The 11,797-nt window shown below is 45.4% G+C and overlaps 1 protein-coding gene across 1 annotated transcript; it reads left to right on the forward strand.

Annotated features, from left to right (window-relative positions):
• Nucleotides 1-7,577: 7,577 nt before the first annotated feature.
• On the forward strand, nucleotides 7,578-11,523 carry gpr31 (G protein-coupled receptor 31; the record flags this gene model as incomplete). Its single annotated transcript, XM_083898459.1, has 2 exons — nucleotides 7,578-8,111; nucleotides 11,059-11,523. 2 exons carry the CDS (start codon nucleotides 7,578-7,580, stop codon nucleotides 11,521-11,523), a joined length of 999 nt encoding a protein of 332 aa, XP_083754585.1.
• Nucleotides 11,524-11,797: the final 274 nt, after the last annotated feature.

The raw sequence follows: 11,797 nt of genomic DNA on the forward strand, positions 1-11,797 counted from the left end.
CGATGAGGACAGGTGAACGATGAGGACAGGTGAATGATGAGGACATGTGAACGATGAGAACAGGTGAATGAGTGACAAGGACAGGTGAATGATGAGGACAGGTGAATGATGAGGACATGTGAGCGATGAGGACAGGTGAATGATGAGGACATGTGAGCGATGAGGACAGGTGAATGAGTGACAAGGACAGGTGAATGATGGGGACAGGTGAACAATGAGGACAGGTGAATGATGAGGACATGTGAACGATGAGGACAGGTGAACGATGAGGACAGGTGAAGAATGAGGACAGGTGAATGATGAGGACATGTGAACGATAGGACAGGTGAATGAGTGACAAGGACAGGTGAATGATGAGGACATGTGAACGATGAGGACAGGTGAATGAGTGACAAGGACAGGTGAATGATGAGGACAGGTGAGTGATGATGAGGACATGTGAACAATGAGGACAGGTGAACAATGAGGACATGTGAACAATGAGGACAGGTGAACAATGAGGACAGGTGAATGAATGATTAGGAAGGTGAATGACAAGGACAGGTGAAAAAGGAGATTTGTGTTCCCTTGTCCTTTTTGGGTGACACAAGAAAGAACCGTGTTAAAAAAGTAACTGAGTAACTTTTACTTTAACTTGAGTACATTTTCAGAGCAGTACTGTTACTTGTACTGCAGTAAAACCTTATCAAACAGTGGTACTTTTACTTGACTCTTTCCACAGTGTTAAACTCACTCTGTGGGTCACAAAGACCTTTATCAGTGTTGGAGGTGGATGAAGAAGACGACGACTGTCGTCCACATCCAAGTTCCTGCTCTTGCTAAACTTTCCATTTCACTGCTGAGTTTAAACGGGAATCCCGAGGGCCGGAGCAGGGAGGGACCAATGGGAGCTTGGGAAACTGGTGACACTGGAGTGAGAGTGGGTTATCTTCTTCTTCATCCTCATCCTCATCGACACTGCTGCTGATGATGATGATGATGAAGACGCTGACAGTGGAATCCGTGGGAAACAAAGTGCGTTTCAAAGGTGTTGAATCTCTGCTCGAGTCGTTTATTGCGGTGAAATTATGTTCTTGACCTTTGCCCCAGTGAGAGTTTGAAGTGCCGCCACTTCCTCGTCTTGGCCACAGAGGGAAATATGTTTTGGTTTCATCGCAGCTTGCGGACAGAGTTTCCACGCCGGAGCTTGGGACTCTGTCCGTGTTGTGGTCGCGAGTCGCTGCCTTTAAAGCAGCAGCGACTTCCTGGTCCCCGCAGACCTGTGGGCAAGCTCTGTTTGGGTGTCCGGACGCGTGGGCGTCTCTGGTGGTCGCACGGTTCCCACCGTAACATTTCTCCGCGAGCGAGTTCGCGCTCACCTTTGACCTCCACTTTACCTCCTGCAGCTTCAAGCTTCACCCTTCCGTCCTGTGTCTCTGTCTCTTTAAAGCAACGGTGACTTCCTGGTTCCCGCAGACCTGTGGGCAAGCTCTGATGCGATGTTTGGGTGTCCGGACACGTGGGTGTCTCTGGTGGACGCCCGGTTCCCACCGTAACATTTCTCCGCGAGCGAGTTCACGCTCACCTTTGACCTCCATTTTACCTCCTGCAGCTTCAAGCTTCACCCTTCCGTCCTCACTGTCTCACTGTGTCCTTCTCGTCCAACGTGGGACTTTTTGTTGTTGTCTCCGTCGCCCCGAATCAGGAATAGCACTTGCTCTTGTTCGTGAACCTCGCAGACGTCCTCAGTCCGAGTTCTTCTCAGTTCTTCTGAGGTCCTCAACTCGTGGCCACGCTCACTTTGAAAGGTCACGGCCTTGAAGGCTTCATGCCGGGTTCCCCCGTCTCCACAGACCAAACATGGAGCAGGGGACAACCTCGGGACGCCAGAGGTCCACGGCGTCCCGTGGAGCTCCCGCTGATCCGTGACCTGCAATTTATTTCTGTCCATCCTGGAGGCGTCCTCACTGACAGATGTCTTTCTCTGGACTCGGAAGAGACAACAACTCCAGGACGTCCTTCAGGACAGAGGGACAAACGTTGTCCTAGTCTGTTTCAGTCCCTGCGAGAAAAAAAAACACAGGGTATTTTGTAATATTGTGGTTTTAAAATAAAGTATAAAAATTCCACTTCAAGGACAAATAAGTCCCCGTCATGAGGTAACGAGGGACAAACCTGTTACTCAGTGATAAGTCATATTTAATAAAGACGTCCAGGAAGAACGTGTGAGGAAATACAGTGACTCACACACACACACACACACACACACACACACAAGTAAACTAATCATTAACACGGTTTTACAGATTCTTAAATGTGAATATTTTCTGCTCCATTTGTTTTGTGGACAAAATCCTGTGACGTTAAATAAACAAAAACACAAACTTAAACCATTTTCCTCATGTGACAAATGTGTTTAATGAAAGACAATTCAGTTATCGCCAGATTCCAGAACTCCGGAATATAAACAAGTATCTAAAAGGATCTGAAAATATGTTGTTACAAAACAATATCTTTAGACTAAAAAGTTAAATATTATATGAAATAAGGGGAATGGCACAGTGGCGCCCCCAAAAGGTGAAACCCGGTATAAAGTAAGTTGCACTAAATTTCACAAAACTTGGTGGTAACATGTCCTAGCCCAAGACGGACAAAAAAGTCAATTGGGAACATGGGCTCAACACAACAGGAAGTCGGCCATTTTGAATTTGGCGTCCACCTTGACGACTTTCACGTCTAAGCACGTTAATCGCACCGTCATTAAAAAATGAGTACATTTGTACTGGATACACTAAAAATGAAACGTTACCAAAAGGTCTTCCTGATTCAAAAGGGGCGTGGCCACGGCAACCATCGGAATTTTGGCGAGTTTCGACCAGGAAACAGGAAGTGGCCCCGTAACTTTACCGTATATTGACCGATCGGCTTGAAACTTCCTACGTGACAAAAGAGACTGACTTTGAACACTTTATGGACATTAACTTGACACAACAGGAAGTCAGCCATTTTTAATTTAGCCGCCATATCGCCACAAAACAGGAAGTGCCCCGTAACTTTACCGTATATTGACCGATCGGCTTGAAACTTCCTACGTGACACAAGAGACTGACCCTGGACACGTCTACGGACATTAAGTTGACCCAACAGCAACAGGAAGTCAGCCATTTTGAATGTAGCTGCCATTTCGCCCCAAAACAGGAAGTGCCCCCATAACTTTGCCGTACGTTGACCGATCAGCTCAAAACTTCACACGTGACATCAGAAACTCAGCGCGGAAAACATCAGCATGTGAAAACTGAGTCAAGGTCATAGCGCCACCTGCTGGTAGAGAAGCGGCTGTGAGGGCCCACACAATGCAGCTGTAATTATGCATCACATTCCAGCTGTAATTATTGCAAAAGTCATAAAAATGGTGGTTGAATTAGGATTAAAAATGTTGATCGCGGTTCCCACGATGACCCTTGAGGTGATTGATTGACGGTGTCATCTTACAGCAGCAGAGGAAACATTATAGCGTCCTCTGGGATTACGGGATAATCCCCCGAAATCTGTCCCGGTTATTTTTGGGACGTGGAGACTGAGACGTTTGGGAGCCCCTGCTTCAGTGTGAGTAACATATGGATTTGACTGTCTGACGCAGAGAGAATGTGCAGGTGCAGGAGAAACAGCTTCACATGTGAGTGAACGGGTGTTAAACCTCTCACGCTGCTGCCAGATACTGAGCGTGACGATGAAAGGGTGAAAAAACCCCGACAGAGCGCTGTGATTTATCGTCGACAGGACGAGTTTCGCGGAGTCACAGGTTGGTTTGACAATCCCCAGCACAGGCGCGCGATTGTTAGCGTGATTGACAGGCGGAGAATCGCTCGCCGGCTCTGAACTCGTAAACGTAAACAGATCATAATAACAGCTCCTGTTATAATTATCATCATTAGTGTGAATAATCACCTGCATTAGGGGAAGTTTAATGGTTTGCATTATCGTTGATTTCACCGCTCGAACGACTTTCTGTACGCAAAAAAAAACGGATTCGGAGGGAATTTCCTGGAGGCGGAATTATCCGATCATTTCCAGAGCAGATTTGGACGTTTATTTTATTTTATTAACGCTATTATGCCTTTTAATAAAACGTGCGTTTCTGGCAGGGATGAACCGATACGATACTCAGGATCAGTATCGGCCCGATATCGGTCAAAATCACTGAATGAAAAAGCAAAAAAAATTCAAAATCAGCAACAACATTTTAACTTTGACTAATTCAGTTATTTGGAAGCAGTGATTGAAAAATACATTTAAAAAAAGACAGATATCGTAAGAATTTGCGATATCGGTATCAGACATAAAAAGTGGTATTAAGCCATCCATAGCTACTGGATTCGGAGGAAATTTTGTGGAGGGGGGCGGAGCCTGATCCAAGGGATAATATGATCAATTCCAGAGCAGATTTGGACGTTTATTTTATTTAATTAACGCTATTATGCCTCTCCATAAAACACGTGTTTCTTGCAGGGATGAACCGATACGATACTCAGGATCAGTATCGGCCCGATATCGGTCAAAATCACTGAATGAAAAAGCAAAAAAAATTCAAAATCAGCAACAACATTACAACTTTGACTAATTCAGTTTTTTTAGAAGCAGTAATTAGAAAAGACTGATATCGTAAGAGTTTGCGATATCGGCATTGGTATCGGACATAAAAAAGTGGTATTAAGCCATCCATAGCTACTGGATTCGGAGGGAATTTCGTGGAGGGGGCGGAGCCTGATCCGAGGGATAATATGATCAATTCCAGAGCAGATTTGGATGTTTATTTTATTTTATTTACGCTATTATGCCTTTCTATAAAACACGTATATCTTGCAGGTATGAACCGATACGATACTCAGGATCAGTATCGGCCCGATATCGGTCAAAATCACTGAATGAAAAAGCAAAAAAAATTCAAAGTCAGCAAAAATAATCTTTGACGAATTAAGTTTTTTGGAAGCAGTAATTGAGACATAAAAAGTGGTATTAAGCCATCCATAGCTACTGGTCTACGTCTCAATGTAGTATATGTTTAAATAAACGTATGGTAAAATGGAACGAATGTTTCAAGTCCTCTGACGTCGCAGCTCCTCGGGTTTGTTTTTAATTTAAAATCCAGGAGCTCGTGAAGCAGCGGACGTTTGTCGGGCTTCAGTTACAAGAGGGTAAGTTACAGATTAACTCGGTAAACAATTAAACCACTGTGTTACGAGTGTGTGTCTGAGTGTGTGAGTGTGTGTGTGAGTGTGTGTGTGAGTCATCGCCATCTGATAAGGTCAAGTCGGAGAGAGACGCCAGATTAAAATCAGGAACTGAAGACACGCAGCACAAGCCCGAGAATCTGGATTGACAGAGATTAGCTGGAGCACAAACCTTCACTGCTCATAAAACCTTATATGAGAGAAAATCGGGATTGAGAATCTCCCTTTAATCTCAATCTTAATCTTAAAGCATCTTATTTCCAGCGTTTGTCTGTTTTATTGATCGTTTTTTTACGTATTCGTGTTAATAAATTTAAAGCTAAATTAAATAAATGTTAAAAATCAGGAGCAGATTTGGACAGAGGTCGTGTCCTCTACGAGTAAAATGTCTTCCTGGAAGAGTTGAAGGAGTTTTCTGTGTCTGGACTTGTCTGTGAAGCAGTGAAGGAGTCCGAGGCATGCGAGGGGTTGAGAGTGTGAGGCCTGGAGGTTCACCCGCTTCTCCTCCGGTTTCCCTCAGGACTCACATTCCACACACACACACACACACACAGTGAAAACAACAACATACTTGACTTGTCCTTACATAGACGCGAACACTGACAGCGACGCCGCGGCGCGCTCACGTGTGAACCCGCCGTAAAACTCCCAGGGTTCCACATCTGCGTCCTCTGGAGAACGAGGGTTTGAGTCCCGAAACGTTCCCTCGGCGGCGTCTCTTTAGCATCTGCTTCTCTCGGAGAGACGTAGAGCGGTTTTAAACGACTCAAAAAAAGACAAACTGACGCATAGAAGCCTCTGGGACTCGTGGGGACGCGTCTCCGCGGGATTTAGATGGTTAAAATCGTCCAGTCTACTGCAAGAGACCCTGGTCCCAAACCCAGATTATGGGAGTGTTGTGTCAGGAAGGGTTAGCTTGCGCTTGCTCTTCCCTTAGCAACTTCCTGTCTGCAGTTTTTTTGACGGATCAGTCTGAATTTTCCGTGGCGGGTAGGCCATCACCCGAATACGTTCCTGTTCAATTTTGGTGAGAATCGACCCACGGGTGACGTCGCAAAATGGGATCAAAGTCTCAAAAGCTACCGTTCACTTTAAATGGGCAAAACTGCACAAACTAATCTTAATATCTTGGTCAAAACTCATCGGATTTGGACGGGATTTGGTGTGTGTGTGTGCGGAGGGTTGCCAGTTCAAATCCCTTCTGAGCAAGACACCCATGGAGATTGGGTTAATTAGACGGTGGAAATCGTCCAGTGTACTGCAAGAGACCGTGGTCCCAAACCCAGATTATGGCAGTTTTTTGACGGATCGGCCTGATTTTATTGTGGTAGGTAGGTGATGTCCTGAGTACATTCCCGTTCAATTTTGGTGAGAATTGACCCACGGGTTTGCGGGGTCGGACGCTCTATCGCGGGACTAAGTTTAATCCATGGAGATTGGGTTAATTAGACGGTGGAAATCGTTCAGTGTACTGCAAGAGACCGTGGTCGCAAACACAGATTATGGGAGCGTTGTGTCAGGAGGGGTTAGCTTGCTCTTAGCAAATTTCGTTAAAAACTTCCTGTCTGCAGTTTTTTGATGGATCGGCCTGATTTTTTTGTGTCAGGTAGGCGATGTCCCGAGTACGTTCCCGTTTAAATTTCAGTGAGAATCGACCCACGGGTGACGCAAAAACGCTATCAAAGTTTCAACAACTACCGTTCACTTTAAATGGGCAGAAGTGCACAACTAATCTTAATATCTTGGTCAAATCTCATCGGATTTGGACGGGATTTGGCGTGCGTGTGCAGGGTCGGACGCTCTATCATTGGAATAAATTTCATCCGGATTTAATCCAGATAAGGGATTTGGTTCACAAACAGCATATATGACACATTTGTTGAATTATATTGAACAGAGTGAGTGAGTGAGTGAGTGAGTGAGTGAGTGAGTGAGTGAGTGAGTCTGCTGTGATTACATTTACATGTTGACTGTCAGAGGCTGGAGTCTCAGCTCATTGGTCCCAGAGCATTTGTTGACTCACCTCCTCAGGCAGCGTGAGGAGGAGCTCCAGCTCGACTACAAAGCCCAGCAGCTTGTTGCCCTTTTCTATTTTCCCCCCCGTCTCTGCTGCTCTCTGACAGAATAACTTCCAGACTTGGAGCTCAAACTCTCCCACGAAACAGGACGGTAAATAAAACCAGCGCGACTTGACGAGGACGAGGAGGAGGAGGAGGGGGAAGAATAATTCAACGGAGAAGTGAGTGACGAAACCTCTGCAGAGGATTTAAAAGACAAAAAGTGAGGAAGGAGAAACTCGTTTGGCAGGTTCTTCTGTCTTTCTCCTTTTTTTTTCGAGGTGTGAGGTAACTTCCTCCAGCAGCAAACATGCTGAACGGCACGCTGCAGATGATCGAGGACTGCATGGCCACGCACAGGCGCCTCTACGTCTTCTACGCGTCCGTCATGATCGTCATCTTCATCCTGGCGCTGCCGCTCAACGCCTCCGTGCTGCACCTCTTCGTCTTCAAGCTGAAGTTCTGGAAGTCCAACAGCAACAACATCTTCCTCTTCAACCTGGTGCTGGCCGACATCCTGCTGCTCTTCTGCCTGCCCATCAAGGCGCACAACTTCCTCCAGGGCGAGCGGCGCAGCGGCAACGACGTGGTGTGCAAGGCCATGCTCTTCATGCTGTTCCTGAACCGCGGCGCCAGCATCGCCTTCCTCACCGTCACGTCCATCGACCGCTACTTCAACGTGGTGCACCCGGGCAAGAAGAACCTGCTGCGCGTGCTGAAGAAGTCGCCGCAGATCTCCATCCTCATCTGGCTGCTGCTGCTGCCGCTCACCATCCCCACCATGCTCAAGACCTTCGAGTGCTGCAACAGCCACAGGAACGAGGACGACGACACGCTGATCAAGGTAAACGTCGCCGTTTTAAAAAAAAAACAAACAAGCTTTTTACTTCACTTTGGTGTAGGGTGCGTTCATGTGCTCACTTGTGTTTCCTGTCAGTTATAAACATGTAGCAACTCGGCGCTGACTCTGCAACTTTTTTACACCAAAGACGACATCAGACATCAGCAGAATTCTGGCTGGAAAACGGCCAAATTCACTGTCAGGAAGGGTTAGCTTGCGCTTGCTAGCAACTTCCTGTCTGCAGTTTTTTGATGGATCAGTCAGAATTTTCCGTGACGGATAGGCGATCACCCGACTACGTTTCCGTTCAATTTTGGTGGGAATCGACCGTCAGGTGACGTCGCAAAACGCGATCAAAGTTTCAACAGCTCCCGTTCACTTTGAATTGGCAAAACTGCACAAACAAATCGTAATATCTCGGTCAAAACTCATCGGATTTGGACGCGATTTGGTGTGTGTGTGTATGCGGAGGGTTGCCAGTTCAAATCCCTTCTGGGCAAGGCACCCACGGAGATTGGGTTGAATAGACGGTCGAAATCGTCCAGTGTACTGCGAGAGACCCTGGTCCCAAACCAGGGTCAAGAAGGGTTAGCTTGCGCTTGCTCTTGCGTTAGCAACTTCCTGTCTGCAGTTTTTTTGACGGATCGGTCTGAATTTTCCGCGGCGGGTAGGCGATCACCCGACTACGTTCCCGTTCAATTTTGGTCAGAATCGACCCAGCGGAGACGTCACAAAACGTGATCAAAGTTTCAACGAACCCCGTTCTCTTTAAATGGGCAAAACTGTACAAATTATTCTTAATATCTCTGTCAAAACTCATCGGATTTGGACGGAATTTGGTGCGTGTGTGCATGACGAGACACTCTATCACCAGAGAAAATTTCATCCCGATTTAATCCAGATTAGGGATTTGGCAGCAATTTCAACTTTAACATGGGAACAAGTACAGATAAAAGGTAGTTTCTTTGATCACGTTTTGTTATCTCTATTATTCTCAGAAGTTCAATAGTTAATCTCAAACGAATCGGTTTGTTTTCATGCGATTTTTCGTCTTTTTTATGTGATTTTCAAGCATTTCCGTTTTGTTTCCTCAAACTGAAGTGACAGACGGCTGGAAAACGGCCAAATTCACTGTCAGGAAGGGTTAGCTTGCGCTTGCTCTTCCGTTTGCAACTTCCTGTCAGCAGGTTTTCTTGACGGATCGGTCTGAATTTTCCGTGGCGGGTAGGCGATCGCACGACTATGTTCCCGTTCAATTTTGGTGAGAATCAACCGTCGGGTGACGTCGCAAAACGCGATCAAAGTTTCAACAGCTCCCGTTCACTTTAAATGGGCAAAACTACACAAACTATTCTTAATATCTTGGTCAAAACTCATCGGATTTGGACGGGATTTGGTGTGCGTGTGCAGGGTCGGCAGCTCGGCAACCTTTCACACCAACGATGACATCAGCAGAATTCTGTGTCAAACTGAAGTGACAGACGGCTGGTTCACAAACACTGGGTCGGGACCCACAGATGGGACGTGGGGAATTTTTTTCAGGCCCCTGTTTGTTTTGTTTTTATGTGATTTTCTGCGTTTTCATGTTGTTTTCATGTTTTTCAGTCATAACATTTGCAATTTGCGCGTGTTTTTCTTGTATTTTTCAACTTTTCATGCAATTTTCATGAGTTTTTCGACGAACCCCGTTCTCTTTAAATTAATCTTAATATCTCTGTCAAAACTCATCGGATTTGGACGGAATTTGGAAAGTACTTCAGCTGTCGTTTCCCATACAGAAAACCTAATCATGTATGAATGAATGAATGAATGAATGAATGAATGTTGATTGATGTCGTTCACACAGAACAGAGAAGAAGAAGAAGAACAATAACAATGACACTGATCTGTTTCCACGGCTATTTTTGTACTGACGCTGATGAAAGCTGAGACTCACAGAGTCTGGAGTCTGTCAACACACACACACACACACACACAGACACACACGCAACTCATTATTTGACTTTATTTTACCACAGCATCACAACTGAAAACATGTTTGTTTTGTTCTTTGTGAAAACATGAGGGAAACCACCATGTGATCAGAGTCCTGTTTGTTTCCATAATATAATTAATCCATTTTCCTTCAGGAGGGCGACTCTCAAACTGTGTTTTTATGTAGTTTTCGTGTGTTATTAATGCAGTTTTTTGTGTTTTTGTGTGATTTTCTTGTATTTTTCAACTTTTTTAATGCAATTTTCATCCAATTTCTGCATGATTTTGCATAGCATTTGTGTTTTTCCTCTTTTTCGTCCAATATTCAGGTGATTTTCTTGTATTTTCCATGTGATTCGTGTGTTTTTCACGTCGTTTTCAAGTGCTTTCGTGTATTTTCTAACGTTTTTATGCAACTGTCCGTGTGTTTTGGTGTAGTTTTTATGTTTTTCAGCCTGATCCTGGAATTTCCATGGAATCTTCATACAATTTTTACGTGTTTTCGTGTAGTTTTTGTGTTTTTCTTGTATTTTTCATGCAATTTTCAGGTGATTTTCATGCAATTTTCATCTAATCTCTGTGTGATTTTGAGTAGTTTATGTTTTCTGTCTTTTTCTTCCAATATTCAGGCGATTTTCTTGTATTTTCCATGCAATTCGTGTGAATTTCATGCAGTTTTCAAATGCTTTTGTGTATTTTCCAACTTTTTTTTTGCCATTTTCACGTGTTTTCTTATATTTTTCATGCAAACTTAATATGTTTTTCATTGATTACCTTGTATTTTCCATGCAGTTCTTGTGAATTTCATGCAGTTTTCAAGTGTTTTTGTGTATTTTCTAACGTTTTTATGCCATTTTCACGTGTTTTATTATATTTTTCATGCATCTTTGAGTGTTTTCCATGTGTTTGACACTTTGCTGCTGCACGTGAACCAGCCCTAAAACAAAACCCCCCGTTGCTCTCTTGATATTTCCAGGACGTGGTGGACAGTCTGCGCGAGGCCGTCTTCTTCACGCAGATCCTCATCCCCTTCGTCATCCTCATCTACTGCACCGCGCGCATCGTCAACCGCCTGAGGAAGAAAACCGTCGGCGACAAGACCAAGCTGAGGCGAGCGGTGTTCCTGGTCACCTCCGTCATGGTGGTCTTCTCCCTCTGCTTCCTGCCCTGCACCATCGCCAGGATGGTGCTGCTGATCGTGCGCGTGCAGGACTCCAACGCCTACGTCCAGGACAAGGCCACGCTGGCGTTCGACGGCCTCATGGTCCTCTCGTACGTGGACTGTCTCCTGGACCCGCTGGTCTACTGCTTCTGCAGCACCAAGTTCAAGGGCCTCTACGTCGCCAACTACTTCCCGTTCCTGAGGAAGGGCGACGAGATGACGGTGGACAGCTCCACGGCCAACACGACCAACCCGGCGCGCAACAACAAAGTCATTTGAAGGAGGTCGTCGTGGCTGAGAAAACTACCTGAGACTCACGGAGTTTACCCCAAAACACATGGACTCACCTTTACAAACGGGGCTCTGAACGCAAATTGAAGACAAGCTGTGCAGTTCATTATCAGGGCCGGAGCCACCAACGGCAGGGCCCAAAAACGACTCCTGACACGCATGTGTGAGGAACCTATCGTTATCCTTCAGATTATTAATTTTATTATGATATCCGTGGCTTTACGGTCATTTTTGAGGGGGTTATCGCGCTTTAAAACTCTTG

This window comes from Microchirus variegatus, assembly GCF_963457635.1.
Source record: "Microchirus variegatus genome assembly, chromosome: 12".
NCBI classification, from domain to species: domain Eukaryota; kingdom Metazoa; phylum Chordata; class Actinopteri; order Pleuronectiformes; family Soleidae; genus Microchirus; species Microchirus variegatus.